This window comes from Elephas maximus, chromosome 10 (genome assembly GCF_024166365.1).
Source record: "Elephas maximus indicus isolate mEleMax1 chromosome 10, mEleMax1 primary haplotype, whole genome shotgun sequence".
Taxonomy (NCBI): Eukaryota; Metazoa; Chordata; class Mammalia; order Proboscidea; family Elephantidae; genus Elephas; species Elephas maximus.
This window is the reverse complement of record NC_064828.1, coordinates 75,551,038-75,567,401: the sequence shown is the minus strand read 5'-3', so window position 1 is coordinate 75,567,401 and position 16,364 is coordinate 75,551,038. Positions and strand designations below refer to the sequence as shown.

At 40.3% G+C, this 16,364-nt stretch overlaps 1 protein-coding gene and 1 long non-coding RNA gene across 4 annotated transcripts in view; one reads left to right on the top strand and one right to left on the bottom strand.

Annotated features, from left to right (window-relative positions):
- Positions 1–4,064, bottom strand: part of RHOJ (ras homolog family member J) — a 117,031-nt gene extending 112,967 nt beyond the window's left edge. The window contains exon 1 of the mRNA XM_049899550.1: positions 3,407–4,064. Coding sequence (XP_049755507.1) covers positions 3,407–3,584 — 178 coding nt within the window. The 5' untranslated portion in view covers positions 3,585–4,064. The remainder of the gene's footprint in view (positions 1–3,406) is intronic.
- The window catches only part of LOC126084765 (uncharacterized), a 173,183-nt gene that overhangs the window by 86,207 nt on the left and 70,612 nt on the right, over positions 1–16,364 (top strand). The gene's annotated exons all lie outside the window — the stretch shown is intronic.

Sequence of the window (16,364 nt, the reverse complement as noted above, 5' to 3'; positions counted from 1 at the left end):
AGACAAATTCAGCAGGATAAGAGGTTAAAGAGTGACTGTATGTGTGTGTGCGTGTGTGTGAAATAATGTTGCTAATTAAAGGCCTTTCTGAGGAAGATCTGGAAGATAAGCATTAGGTAATCAACTAAGGGATGGGAATAAATAGAGAAGAGAGAGGACTGAAGGACTGAACACTGAGGTATGCCAACGTTTTGGTTAGGGAGAGATGGAGGAGGCAGTAAAGGAGATGGAGAAAGATTTGCCAGTGAGGGGAAATAAGGTACCCTAGAAGCCAAGAGAAGAAACTCCTAGAGTTTCTTTGTCAAGGCCACGTAGTCTGGAAAGTCATTTTGTCACTGTTTACAAATCCAGAAGATCAGCTAAGATGAGGAATGAGAAGTGACCATTGGATTTGGCAAGACACAGCCCTTTCCCTTAAGGAATTCATCGTTTCTTTAGAATGGTCCTCTGATGTAAGTGCTATTATTTTCCTAATCAAGAGACCAACACACAAAGATATTAATCAATTTGTCCAAGGTCAAATAGCTTGCAAGGTAGTAAATAGAGGCTGTAGTATAGTAAACAAACAACACAAGCAGTCTACACATTTGTGTCTGATTATATTAAAAAGCCACTGGATTAGTGAGGGTATGCTAAACTCTATAACAAATAGACCCAAACATGTAAAGGATTAGCCCAGTGGAAGAATATTCCTTGCTCATGTTATGGTCCTGGGCAGAAAAATGGGGAAACAGGTAACTTTCAATACAATGGTGGAAGTTGAGTTCTAGAGATGCACACAAATTTTTGGAGATGGATTGAAGATGGAGCAAGGAAGTCTTCTTGATGAGTGAAGGAATGTTACGTGGAGGAGACGTAGCTTTTTTGGATCCTGGTAGGTAGGAAGAAGGGTTAATAATGAAGATTCGTAAAACTTAAAACAATTTTTTCCACATGCTTGTTGATTTTTCTACAGTCATCCATGTAACACTAATATTTCTGCTCCCATTACTATTAATCCATGTAGGCATATCTGTCACTGACTGTATGATAACTATTTTGTTATCATGACCGGCCACTGGAGAATGACATCATGCATGGTAAGGTAGAGGGTAAGAAAAAAAAGAGGAAGACCCTCAATGAGATGGATTGACATACCCGCTGCAACAATGGGCTCAAGCATAACAATGATTACAAGGATGGTGCAGGACTGGGCAGTATTTTGTTCTGTTGTACATAGAGTTGCTATTAGTTGAAACAGACTCGATGGCACCTAACAACCATTTTGTAAGGGCAATGCATATACTCAAGCACATTCCATTTCATCTGGAAGATAATTTTTGAATTATATTTTTCCTTGTTGTTGTCTTTACTTTTAATTAAACTTTAATTCCCTTTCAGAGTTGTGTGCCAGTGTAGAGAGCTTATTCTTAATAATAATAGCTATCATGTACCTACTATTTACCGCGTGTGAGACACTGTCCTAAGAACTTTGCATGTATTAATTTATTTTTACAAATAACCCAGGAAGCAGATAACTTTATTGTCCATGTTCTCAAATGTGATAGCTGAAGCACAGAGAGGCTTAGTAACTTGCTTGAGGTCACACAGTTAGTAAATGGCAGAGCCAGTATGAGAACTTATGTCTAAAACTCAACATCTTGAGCACTATGCTATACCTCCATCTTCACTGTGGCCCAGCGTTTGTTTTCTCTCTAATGTGTTTGTTTTTAATAGGCTGACTTTATCTTTAAAGGTGGTTTTCTCCTCTTCCTGACACTTGTACTCTAACTGGTTTTCCCAGCAGGTGGGGGTTTGGATGCATCATTTTCATAAGCCTTTGAAGCCTCTCCCTTCAGTAGATTTTGGGTTCCACCTTGGATCTAAAAGTTTATAGAATAAGGTACCAGCCAGATTTCCCTTTAGTGACAGAAAGAAGGTCTAGAGTACATAGTCTTTGTTAAGATGTTTTAAGGTCAAGAATCTGAATAACTTTCTGAAGGTACAATCCACTAATTTTAATATTATTATTATTTTTCCCAAGATCAAAGTTTACCTATTCTTTTGTTTATTCTGTTCTCATTAAAATGTTCTTCTGTGGGCATAGTCATTATATTTTCAGAAAAGCTTAAGGGAGTCAGAGTTAAAATTTACTCTGAACTTCTGCAAATGTAGAAAAACCTGCTGGGAAATGGGTATTATTTTCCTTGTGGTTTTTTCCCTATCTGCTATGTAGTAATGTCATAAATCATGTAAATATAGGTGGAGGAGGGGATTTAGGTGATTGCTCAGCTCTGGAAAAGAAGCTACCTCCTGTAGAAAGAGAATTTCCAGCGGCCACATGGGGAACCAAGCACTCACACAGGTTTCCTGTGGGCCGTTTCCCCTCTGCTAAACCTGACTCAAAGCCAAGGTGAAGGAAAAGAAATTTTCCTCTGACAAAATCTCAAATCTCTGATAATTCGCCACATCGATCACTAGGTTCCAAAAGTTATAATATTTAGGGTAGTATAAGCTTGAAGAATTTCATAAACTTGATTCTGAGGAACTTAATAAGATTTGTTTTAGAAATTAAGAGGAAAAGTAATACTCAAAATAGACCCAGATAATGTGATTACCCTGATGAGTACACCTAGAAGTTTCTGAACACTCAAAACAGAAAGGTTGGCTGAAAGAATTACGTTGCGACTACCGTATCTTAAATGTCATGATTTGAAATATCTCATGCCCAGTTTTGTCCTTTTGGGATATTCTGTACTTTAAAAGGATCCGAATTTTTTTTTTTTATCTTTTATGTTTACTTTTACATTTTTAAAAAATATAAATTAAAAAAAAATTTTTTTAACATGTGGATTAACAGAGATCTAAAATCTGTTAATACTCCCCCCCCCCATTTACAACACCAGGAAAATGAAAGTACAGTATTACGACACCAATTGTTATAAAAAAAATGAGCGTTCTGATGTTAATTAATCTTGGCCTTTTCATTTATGAGTGGCCTGAGGTGAAATCTTTGAAAAGTAGCAAGAATACTTCTTTCACCAGTCGTGTGTCTAACGGTAATTTTTGCCTTTTGCAGATAGAATTGTGATGCAATTACACTACGTTAGAAAAAAACGTTCCCAGTGAAAAACTGATCAATCTTCAGGCACATGTTGAGTTAAAATCTTTGGCGCCAAAGCCTAGAAGCCATTTGAGGCTATTTCCCCAGTATTATTCATTTGATTTAAGCAGGGGTGGGGGGAAGGTGTTGCCATACAAATGGAGGTACAAATTGTTCCCCCAACAATTCCAGCAAATTCCTTGGTTGTATGTTATGCCAAGCTACCTGGTGACTGCCAGGCCCGCTCCCAGGAACGACAGAAATAAGCCAGGCCCCTCTGCGTCGTTCTCCCCGTGTGCAGACAGGCTGTCCACCTTCTCTTACCTGCATAGTGGTCAAACACAGTGGGCACGTATTCCTCTGGGAAGGCGTCGTTGGCGTAGCTCATCAGCAAGCAGGTTTTCCCCACGGCACCGTCACCCACCACCACACACTTCAACATCTTCTTCTCGTCGTTGCCACCACAGGCGCAGCTGCTGTCATTTCCGTCTCTGCAGTTCATTCTTGCGGCTCCAGCTGCTGGGACTCCTGCTGCTGCTGTTGCTTCTGCTTCTCCCCAAAGCACATGAAGCGGCGGGCAGCAGAGCCGGGCTTGAGTTCACTCTGCTTTACTTTGAGTACCTTGGCTCACACAGACATGGCCGAGGCAGCTGGTACATGCCCTCTTGCTCATCATCCTGGTCAAGAAAGGTAACACACACTTGGGGGAATGATGAGAAGGGTCTGTCCCTTTTCCCTGTAAGTTTGAGCTAAGAAACCCTCATTTTCACAGAGTTCTAGGGGCTTCCTGGCAATCTAGAAATCTCAGCAGCCCCGAGGGTTTCACTCTGCTTCCCCCTCACCAGCCTGGTTCAGGACACGGTGGAATTTTGCTAAATCTTCTGCATTTTCCACTTCACATCTAACATGGAGGAAAGCTGGGCTTTTTAATGGAGTTTTTCCCTTGCTTCCTTTAGTTTGCCCAGTGTCAGGAAATCATGGGTTTCCTGCTGCATTCCATATTAGGATCAGTGGGCTGGGAAGGCTGTAACAATGGGAGCTCTGTGTGTGTGTTTGTACTTCTGGGGAACGATGCCAGGACATGGAGTGGGAAAACACTAGGGGTCCCACTGCAGACTCAAGCTGTCAGACTTCCTGTTTCTTCCACTGCTGTGGGGTTGTTTGCCCGTGGCTGGCTGGGAAGAAGCTGACGACAGGATGAAAACCGAGGAGGACAGTCTGCCACAGAATCAGAGGGAATGGTTTAAGTGAGCAAGAGAGAACCACACCAGAAATTGTAGGATAACAGATGACATCATCCCTGACTGAGTCATCAGTTAAAATCGCTGCAAATTAAAAACGGACAGTTCCTAACATCCTTAAATAAGAAGCTTTCAGCGGTGCTCCCCTGCAATAAAGAAGAAAACCCTTCAGAGTTACATTGTTTGAGAGGGAAACATTTTTGTAGGTAGAGTATGTGTGATCAGGTTTATAAGCTGCCTCATTTGAGCACCGCACTTAAACGTGTTCCAGACACAAACATTTTTATGATTGTAGCACATAAGAAATCAATCAGATGTTGGACAAACTTGCATCTTCTTATTAGTGCATAAACACACATGTGCTTGGCTCACACTTAACACTCTTGGAAATGGGAGTGGGTAGCACAGCTTTTTGGTTTGTTTCAGGTCTCAAATGCTGCTTTGGCTTGGAAGTATCCCTTTTTGATTTAGTTCTCTTGGGTCACCTTGGCCCTCTTCAATTACAAAAAAGCCATTGGCAGCTAATTTATTTGTCTGTTGGGTCACTCAAAATGAAGCCCCTTTGAAGCTCTGTGTTCGATTAATGTACTTGGTCTTAGAAAAGAAGTGGAACTCTGTAAGTGATTTTGACAAATGGGTCAAATTTTTTTTTTTTTGATGGAGAAGTTTTTATTTGGGATTTTTGGACACTGATTTTTAAGAATTCAAATTATCCATTTGCTTTGAGATTTCTTTTTTGTTAGTATGTTTTCTCCTTTTTAGTGAGAGAGACTTTTGCTTTAATAAGTTACTATCAATAAAAAAAAATATATATATAATTTGTTGTCATTGAGTTGATTCTGAATCATGGTGACCCCATGTGTTTCAGAGTTTTAATGGCTGTAATATTATCGAAGTAGATCACCAGCCCTTTCTTGTGCACTCCTGGGTGGATTCAAGAAGCTAATCTTTTGGTTAGTAGTCAAGTGCAAACCATTGCGCCACCAAGGCAGCCTCATCATATGTATAACCAAACCAAACCCATTGCCGTCGAGTCAATTCTAACTCATAGCGACCCTATAGGACAGAGTAGAACTACCCCATAGGGTTTCCAAGGAGTGCCTGGCAGATTTGAAGTGCCAGCCTTTTGGTTAGCAGCTGTAGCTGTTAACCACTACGCTGCCAGGGTTTCCCATAATATGTATGGCCATATCTAATATATGTGCCACTGTATAATAGATATAGCCCCAAATTTCTTGTTTTTGATTATAGTAACATTTGCCATAGTGCTTAATGTCCTGATATTTCTTTCTTTTGAGGGATGGCATTTCAGTCAGCTTGTGGTGCATCAGCTAGGTTATGTGGCATTAACCACCACCCCCCAAAGCTCAATGATTTAAAGTAACACATTTCTTTTTTTTTTTTCCTGCAGACTTATTAGCACACCACTGCCTGGTTCCCATAATTCAGCACACTCATCTTTTTCTTGTATTTCCTTCTATCAAGCTGTATTCACTTATTTTAAGGAAAAAAGTCCTACACATACTATTTAATATCTTTAGTTATCAGGAATGTGCTATTAAATGTTCTAAAATTGTCATAATTACTATTTTTTTAAATAACATTTTATTGTATTTTAGGTGAAAGTTTATACAGCACATTAAGTTCCCTTTTAACAATTTTTATACAAATTGTTGCATGCCATTGGGTACAATTTTTACAATGTGTTAGCACTCTCATTATTTCTGTTCTGTTTGTTCTGTTTCCGTTGATCTAATTTCCCTTCACCTCTTTGCTTTCTCATTTTTGCTTTTGGGTAACTATTGACTGTTTGGTCTCATATAGTTAATTGTTTAAGAGAGCACGTTACTTACTCATGGGTGATATTTTTTATTTTATAAGCCCATCTATTATTTGGCTGAAAGGTTACCTGCAGAAATAGCTTCAATTCCAAGTTCAAAGGGTATTCTAGGGCAATAGTCTCAGGGATTCCTCTAGTCTCCATCAATCCATTAAGTCAGGCCTTTTTTAGGAATTTGAGTTTTGTTTTACAGTTTTCTCCCATTCTATCCAGGACCTTCTATTGTGCCGCTGGTCAGAACAGCTGGTAGTGGTAGCTGGGCACCATCTAGTTCTTCTGATCTCAGGCTAGAAGAGGCTTTGGTTCATATGGGCTGTTAGTCCTGTGGGCTAGTTTCTTCTTTCAGTCTTCGTTTTCTTTCATTCTCTTTTGCTCCAGAAGAGTAGAGAGTATCTTAGATGGAACACATTTATTTCTTGCTTACACTATACTGCTATTGTTTATTATTGTCATCTTCATTCAGGGATCTAGGCTGATGGGGCAGCCACATTGAGAACACTGGTGATCACTGTGGCAGATGAAAAAATGAATGTGGTGAAGCATCACTGGCTCTTAGAGCTCCCTGCTGGAGGTAACACTTCTGTTCATATTCATTGGCCAAAGCAAGTCACATGCCCATGTTTGACCCTTAATCCTACCATGTGTGAAGAAGGAGTGAACCAAGTATCAGTGAACAGCCTGAATGACTACCAGAGATGACTTGGTTGAGGTTAAGTTTCAGTGAGAAAGTTGAATTTTTTACATTTAGTCCCATTCTGAAGCTTTTGAAGGCACCAATGATGACATGTGATTTCTATACTTATTTTCATTTAGTCTACCTGGAACATCTGGAATATATGATAATAAAATTTCAATTTGAAAACGTTCGTGTTTCTTCTAAAAAAACAGCCTGAGTGTGAAGGTGGCAGCCAAACATCTGTGCAGGTTAAAGAAATGGTTGAGAGGGTCAAGAGCCCAACCCTACAGATTAACATGATCACTTCGAGCACGAGGTTATGATATGTGTTTGGCAGAACTTTGAGGGGATTCTGCCTTTGACCTTGTCCCTGAGATCAAGCAGTATATATGGCATGGCGCTCCATTCAAATACAGAGACCTGAAACATGGCTGCTCAGCCTGATCAAATAGGACCCTGCCTTCCTCCACTGCAACTATGCCCCAGCTCACCTAGGACTTGAGAAATTGGACTGAGGTGAAATTTTGACACATCTCTATATAATCTAAACCTTGCACTATCAGACCACAGATTTTTTTTTTTAATTTTATTGTGCTTTAAGTGAAAGTTTACCAATCAAGTCAGTCTCTCACACAAAAACTTATATACGCCTTGCTACGTATTCCCAATTGCTCTCCCCCTAATGAGACTGCCTGCTCCCTCCTTTCACTCTTTTCTTGTCCATTCTGTCAGCTTCTAACCCCCTTTACCCTCTCATCTCCCCTCCAGGCAGGAGATGCCAACATATTCTCAAGTGTCCACCCGATCCAAGAAGCTCACTCCTCACCAGCATCCCTCTCCAACCCATTGTCCAGTCCAATCCCTGTCTGAAGAGTTGGTTTTGGAAATGGTTCCTGTCCTGGGCCAACAGAAGGTCTGGGGTCCATGACCACTGGGGTCCTTCTAGCCTCAGTCAGAACATTAAGTCTGGTCTTTTTACAAGAATTTGGGGTCTGCATCCCACTGATCTCCTGCTCCCTCAGGGGTTCTCTGCTGTGTTCCCTGTCAGGGCAGTCATCGGTTGTAGCTGGGCACCATCTAGTTCTTCTGGCCTCAGGCTGATGTAGTCTCTGGTTTATGTGGCCCTTTCTGTCTCTTGGGCTTGTAATTACCTTGTTTCCTTGGTGTTCTTCATTCTCCTTTGGTCCAGGTGAGTTGAGACCAATATGATGCATCTTAGATGGCCGCTTGCTAACGTTTAAGACCCCAGATGCCACTCTCCAAAGTGGGGTGCAGAATGTTTTCTTAATAGATTTTATTATGTCAATTGACTTAGATGTCCCCTGAAACCATGGTCCCCAAACCCCCGCCCCTGCTACGCTGGCCTTCGAAGCATTCAGTTTATTCAGGAAACTTCTTTGCTTTTGGTTTGGTCCAGTTGTGCTGACCTCGCCTGTATTGTCTGTTGTTTTTCCCATCACCTAAAGTAGTTCTTATCTACTATCTAATTAGTGAATGCCCCTCTTCCACCCTCCCTCCCTCCCCCCCAACCATCAAACAATATTTTCTTCTCTGTTTAAACTATTTCTTGAGTTCTTATAATAGTGGTCTTATACGATATTTGTCCTTTTGCAATTGACTAATTTCACTCAGCATAATGCCTTCCAGATTCCTCCATGTTATGAAATGTTTCACAGATTCATCACTCTTCTTTATCGATGCGTAGTGTTCCATTGTGTGAACGTACCATAATTTATTTATCCATTCATCTGTTGATAGGCACCTTGGTTGCTTCTGTCTTTTTGTTATTGTAAACAGTGCTGCAGTGAACATGGGTGTGCATATATCTGTTCGTGTAAAGGCTCTTAATTCTCTAGGATCTATTCCAAAGAGTGGGATTGCTGGATCGTATGGTAGTCCTATTTCTAGCTTTTTAAGGAAGCACCAAATCGATTTCCAAAGCAGCTGTACCATTTTACATTCCTACCAGTAGTGCATAAGTGTTCCAATCTTTCCACAACCACCCCAACATTTATTATTTTGTGTTTTTTGGATTAATGCCAGCCTTGTTGGAGTGAGATGGAATCTCATTGTGGTTTTGATTTGCATTTCTCAAATGGCTAATTATCGTGAGCATTTCCTCATGTGTCTGTTACCTACCTGGGTGTCTTCTTTAGTGCAGTGTCTGCTCATATCTTTTGCCCATTTTTTAATTGGGTTATTTGTCTTTTTGTATTTGAGTTTTTGCAGTATCACTTAGATTTTAGAGATCAGGCGCTGATCGGAAATGTCATAGCTAAAAAGTTTTTCCCAGTCTGTCTGTAATCTTTTTACTCTTTTGGTGAAGTCTTTGGATGAGCATAAGTGTTTGATTTTTAGGAGCTTTTTTCCAGTTATCTAGTTTTTCTTCTGCATTGTTAATAATGTTTTATATACTGTTTATGCCATGTATTAGAGGGCTCCTAACATTGTCCCTATTTTTTTTTCCATGATCTTTATCTTTTAGATTTTACGTTTAGGTCTTTGATCCATTTTGAGCTTGTTTTTGTGCATGGAGTGAGGTATAGGTCTTGTTTCATTTTTTTTGCTAATGGGTATCCAGTTATGCCAAAACCATTTGTTAAAAAGACTGTCTTCCCCGTTTAACTGCTTTGGGGCCTTTGTCAAATATCAGCTGCTCATATGTGGGTGGATTTATGTCTGGATTCTCAATTCTGTTCCATTGGTCTATGTATCTGTTGTTGTACCAGTACCAGGCTGTTTTGACTACTGCGGCAGTACAATGGGTTCCTAAATCAGGTAGAGTGAGGCCTCCCACTTTGTTCTTCAGGCCACAGATATTTAAGGCCATGCCCAGATTGCTATGTGAATGAAAAATTAAGAGAATTGAATATGCACATGAATAATATTGAATTGGCAAAAGTTGTATTATATATATATTTTTTAAACAATAAAAAAAAAATTAAGAGAATTGAAGCAGCCAATTATGGGTCCTAAACCTCTAACCAAAAAGATTGGTATATTTGCCAGATTGGATTGTATGCAAAGACAGATCATGACCATGGAGAATGTTATGTATATTTCTCAAAGTAAACTTGTTTTGTTATTGTTTACTGCCCCCTAAATTGAATATTTATGGGTAATAATTTTTGAGACACCCTAGCAAAAATGGCAAAATGGTTTAAATGTGAATATCTCAGCTTGCTGATTATGTGGATCATATTCTCTCTTTCAGAATAAATCTTTTTGAAGACGAAAAGATTGACCTGTACCAGAGTAATAGCCTCTTCATGTAAATGCAGTTGAGCATTTTTCTTATAGGTCCATGAGTCCTTAGATGTGTGGTTACTTATTCTATTCTGGTCAAGAATATACTTCAATTCCAAAGTTTATAGGTACAAATTTTGAAGTGGTATGAAGACCATTTGCTAAAATATTCTTTTTCAAATGCTTGTACTTTTGGATGCTGGACCATGTAAATGATTGGGTCGTGGTTACATAACCATTAATTATTTGGTTTACCTCAAGCACCAAGTTTACATAAACTTACCAGGACATGGTGAAATCTTGTTGGGTGATTTTTTACTGCTTTTCCCAAGAGATCTTAATTTCTTGGCTCCTTCTTGTCCTCTGAGCTTTGACTTCACATTAATATCCCCCAAAGGCAGCAGAACATTTTTGCATAAAATTCTGACTCTTCTTATTGGTTCCAGTTTTATTGTAACTTTTATCAAAGAGCTCAGACTTCTCTCCCTCATCTCCCCCTGCCCCTTGTGATTAAAACTAGAAGTTACATGATGCAATGGGATCAGATACTCTAATTCTGAATTAGCCTTTATCTAGGAGGCTGTTTTGACTCTAATTTTAAGAGCATGGACTCTGTTGTTGTCGTAATGATACCAGGCAGGATGCCCAGCTGAGCCATGAGAAAGGCCTCTCTGGGGTCAGTAGGGGCATTAGATCTGTAGTGGTGGTGGGGCAGTATGAGCGGAAAGAGGCTGTGTAGTTCTAGGTATTCTGACTCAAACCTCCCACTGGGCCTAAACCTCCAGGTCAGTTGCGGTACTGCTAAAACTGAACAGGCTGTCCTAGGATTGGCCTGGACTGGAACCACCCCTCCCCAAGGGGAATGAGTCATCACCATCAGGGACACTCCTGTGTCTGAACTTTTTATCTGTCAGGCCACCTGCATTCAGCCTCTAGCTATTGCCCGTATCAGTTGTATTAGATATTATCTTTTTTTATAGTTTCAGAAATGGTTTTCTTTTTCTTGTTTAGAATTCTTTCTCTTTGTCCAAATCTCTTAGTTCTAAGAGAAGTAGGTTACTTGAAAATCACAGGTAAATGGGGACTTCCATGACAAAAAAAAAAAAATTTTTTTTTTTAATCTGTCCTAGGAATGAAGAGGCTAATGTGGCCAGTGATGGTAAAGATATATGTGTGTATGTATGTATGTGTGTGTTCCTTCTGAAGTTCATGATTGCATACCTTAACTCTGAATACAAAGTCTTGTTCAAAAATTGGGAGTCTTGTGGGTGATCTGATTGTCTGTTTTTGCTCTCCCTCCATAGAAATTCAGAAGTTAGGGGCCTTTCAAGTTCTCCCTTCTAGATATGGGGAGTCTTTTCTGGGGCTATTTTATTCTGGATATAGATAATAGTTTGGGAAGGTATTTGCCATTAATTCCTGATCTTCCACATGTAGAGTTTTGTTTTGGAAGGTGGAGGAGCTTGAGGTTGAGGTGGTACTGGGTGTTCCTCCACCAAGGCCATGGAGTATGAGATAGCTTGTAGAAATAAACAACATGGAGTCAAACAAAGATCTTGGTGCTCACTTCAACTAGTGAGTGACATGTGCATGTGGGATCTATTGGGAGAGTGAGAAAGATTGGTAGAAATCTTCTAACACCTGAGGAAGGACAATTGAAAGTTTGCCCTCTACTTAGGATGCACTGTGGCAGCATCTTTGTCATATAAAAAGTTAATGTACACAGACTGAGAACTTGAAGGGCCTCTCAACAATAGTAGGGGATGTGGTTTTCTGCTGTGTACAAGGAAGCGTTTTAATTGTTATGATTGGATTAAACAGAAAAATGAATCTTCCTAAAAGCCTTCAGGTTACCAACCAGCTCCTTGGTGTGAAATATTAAATGCAGAGAGCAATGCAATTCAACTCCATGGATTTCGTGTGTCCGCCATACTTTCTGACCAGCTCATGTTCTAATTAATTTGTATCCAGAAATCACCTGCATCAGAGTAATGAGAGACATAAAGACTGTTGTTGGTAGCTGCAGTGGAGTTGCCCCACAGACTCATGACAACCCCATGCACAATGGAATGAAACGCAGCACCTTCTCCATGATCAGTTGTGAATAGGACCATGTGATTCATAGGGTTTTTATTGGCTGAATTTCAGAAGTAGATTGGCAGGCCTTTCTTCCTAGTCCATCTTAGTCTGGAAGCTCCACTGAAACCGGTTCAGCATCACAGCAACACGCAAGCCCCCACTGACAGACGAGTGGTGGCTGCGTATGAGGTGCACTGAGTGGGAATAGAACCTGGGTCTCCCATATGGACTGTGAGAATTCCACCACTGACCCATCACTGGGCCCTTGACAGGGCTTAAATGGGAGCACAGCTTGGATCTCAGATTCAGTGCCTGTTCATGATAGGGACAGGGAGGAAAGATCCAGAAACTAACCCCAAGCTGAATAAGTGGAAGACAGAGTCGGGAGAAAAACCAAAGCAAAACAAAAAACAGAGCTATTAAAAATTCCCCTGACAAAAGAAGGAAGAGAATAGAAGGCTTCCACAGTCGTAACCCCAGCAAGCATGGCAGGGCTTTGATAGAGTCATGATGTGAAAAGACACATGGCCTTCAGACTGAATGCCCTTGAGAAGACTCTCCCTTACTGTCAAGATGGAGATTTCTTCCCAAGTGTTTATTTTCCAGACAATTTAATAAAACCTCATTTTTTTTTTTTTGTATTTTTCTATTCACACTTTATAGTGCTGATTTACTTATTAAAAGCACTATGGGTGCTTACACAATGTTAAATAGTAGTTTTTATTTTGCTTCTACTCTTTTTGATCATATTTGCAGATTATTTTGTGTTTGACCTCACTTTTTGGGAAATTTTAAAAATCATAATTGATCTTGTAAAAATGTTTCTCTCTTGTATGCTCTGGAAGTCTAAAGGTAACTTATTTTTACGTTAAATTTATAATAAAATAACAGCATTTATTAGTGGCTTTATAACAGAAAAATTGGCAGTATGTTTAAAATGGTTTGGTTTTTGCAGATTTCAAGTATGTTCTTTCATTTGCCTTTATTTCATTCTTGCATGTCAAAGGGAAGATGAGCCTTCAAAACTACTCATATCTATAAAGCATTCACGGGGAATTCCAATATGTCCAAACCCAAGGACCCGCATTCATTTATCTCAAATATGAGGCCTTTATAGTAACACCTGCCAATTCTGTAGATACCCAGAGATTGATTATTATCATACTTAATTTTTAATTATGCTTCAATATTTTTCTAAACCTCAATCTTTTTAAATCCGGGAGGAAATTTTATAATTATCAAATCCAACTTTCCAAACAATAGAGGAATGGCTTTTGCAACATGCTTCGCATGCTGTGTTCTCTTCATGAATACTGTTGCCTACCGTGTTAAATAACAACTGTGATTTACTGTTTCCAGAATCAGGACGTAGTTGGCTCTATAGTAGACATTTTTTGTTTTGTCTTTCTAAGAGATCTTTCTAAGAGCTCTTTGTTCTTTTGGTGACAAATCAAAACTAAACCAAACCTGTTGCCATCAAGTTGATTCCAACTCATAGCGACCACCTGGTGGATTCAAACTCCTGCCTTTTGGTTAGCAGCTATTGCACTTAACCACTGTGCCACCAAGGTTTCCCTTTTGTTAACAGCACTCTAATTTTCCTCTGGGAAACCCTTGTCTTCTACCTTCAGCCCAAGTTGTTCTACAAAGGCTGATCCAGGTGTGGGCACATGATCCAGGTTTGGAAAATGAGAATTATTTCTGAGATTTTAGCCGGAACTCTCCAGAGAGAACCGGTCTTTCCCCCTGGAATTTCTTTCACTAAAATCACATAAGCTTGTTGGGGCCATCGTTACCACAGATAGAAAGAGCTTGCCTGATGCTGATGCTGATAAGGAAACCCTGGTGGCATAGTGGTTAAGAACTATGTATGCTAATCAAAAGGCTGGCAGTTCAAATCCACCAGGTGCTCCTTGGAAACTCTATAGGATAGTTCTACTCTGCCCTATAGGGTTGCTATGAGTTGGAATTGGCTCGACAGGAAAGGTTTTTTTTTTTTTTTTTTAAATGCTGTTGAAAATGATGGTGATAGCATATTTTATATTTTTGAACTCATTTAACACCCCCCCGCCACCAAACCCATGAGGTAAACATTATTATTTCCATTTTTGTTTTTAAAAAACAGGCTAAGTGAAATCAGGTGATGCGCTTAGTGTCAAATGACTGGGAAGTGGTGGATCCAGCATGCTAAAACCAGCAGGCTGGCTCTAGAGCCATGTTTTTAGCCATTATACTACATAAAGGATAGAGAAAAACATTCTTAATCCCATAGTTTGAGGCCCTGGATCCAGCTATTCCTAACACAGGAAAGGTTTAGAAAGGTTTGAGGCATAATTTCTCAGAAAGCCCTGGCTTCCCCTTTTGAATAAACCAGTATATTCTCTTTTTAGTTTAAATTAATTTGGAATGAATTTCCATTATCCCTAATCAGTGCCTGCATAAAAGATGGAGAAGTCTTGGATAAATCGTATTTTGCCATGTGATTTTTGAGACAATACATATGCTTGCTTGATAAATCTATGAAATGCTCAAGGAGCATTCTGGGTGTAGGTGATTATAATTTGAGTTTATTTTTCCCTTGTATTAGTTTTCTGGAAACCCTGGTGGTGTAGTGGTTAAGTGCTATGGCTGCTAACCAAAAGGTCAGCAGTTTGAATCTGCCAGGCACTCCTTGGAAACCCTACGGGGCAGTTCTACTCTGTCCTGTAGGGTTGCTATAAGTCAGAATTGACTCGACAGCAGCGGGTGGGTTATTAGATTTCTAGGGCTGCTGTTAAGGAACTGCACAAAGTAGGTGGCTTTAAACAACAGAAATTTATTGTCTCACAGTTCTGGAGGCCAGGTATCTGAATTCATGGCATCAACAGGGTCATGCTCTCTCTGTCTGCTCTGGGGGAATATTCTTCCTTGTCTCCTCCTGCTTTTGGTAACTTCAAGGGTTTCTTGGTGTTCCTTGGCTAGTAGATGCATCCCCACATGGCGTCTGTCTCTCTCTTGTGTGCCTCTTCCTGTTTGTTCTCTGTTATAAGGACAGCACTCAGACTAGATTTGGTCTCATCCTACTTTAGTATGACTTCATGTTAACTAATAAGATCTTCAAAGACAAAATCTTCCAAACAAAGTCACATACCAGTATATTTTTTTGGAGGGAGACACAATTCAATCTGTAATAGTCTTCCCTCAGCCCTGTCCCCATCATTTTCTTTCCATGTGCAAAATACATTCACGCCATCCCAGCATCCCCGGAAGTTTTAACTCATTCTAGCATCAACTCTAAGTAAAGTCTAAGTCCAAAGGCTCATCTTCTAAATCATCTAAACCAGGCACGAATGGAACTCTGGGTATGGCCCATCTGGGGAAAAAAATTGCTCTCCTCTGTGCACCCGTGGTATCTAGAACTCAGATTACCTGCTTCCAAAATACAATGGCGGTACAAACGTAGGGTAGACGTTCCCATTCCAAAAGGAAGATATTGGGGGGAAAAAGGGGGACCGTGGATCCAAAGAAAGTCCAAAACCCAGCAGGGCATTAGATTTCAAGACTTGAAAATAATCCTCTGTTCTCTAGCCCATCTGGACAGTAGCCCCTTTCTTCTGGCCCAGTGGGATGGTAGCCATATCCCCCTTCTCTGGGCAGAGGCCCCCACCTCAAATGAGGAGGTGGTGGTCCCATCCCTCAGACCTTTGCTGGCAGCCCTGCCTGCCTCTGAATCACTCTACTCTTGGCTCCACTACTTCTGGGTCAGCTCCATCCTCAGGCTCTACAAGTAAGCTCCTGGCATTTCCAGGCCACAGTCACAATGAAGTTAAGCTTCACATTCTCAGCCACCCAGCCTGGTAAGGAGGAGAGTGTTTATCTTGGCATTCCCTGTGCAAGGGCCAGATTTCTCTCTGTCCTGGGTTAGATGGGATATGCTGATAAATTTAAGCCAATCAGGCCTTACCCCTGGTGTCCACTCAACCCCAGGTCTGCAATATGGGGGTAGGGGGTGGGGGAAGAAACTCCAGATACTGATGTTAAGAAGGGGGAATAAATAGCATATCTTACACAAAAAGCACATTGTATGTTTTCTGCCAACTGCATCCTCCCGCAGGTATTTTTGTTAGCATGCTATGCTACTTTTTTACATGTTGCTATAAAAAAAATTAGCACACTTATAAAAGTACCTCGCAGAGAGGGACAGTTGGTAAAAAAATTATA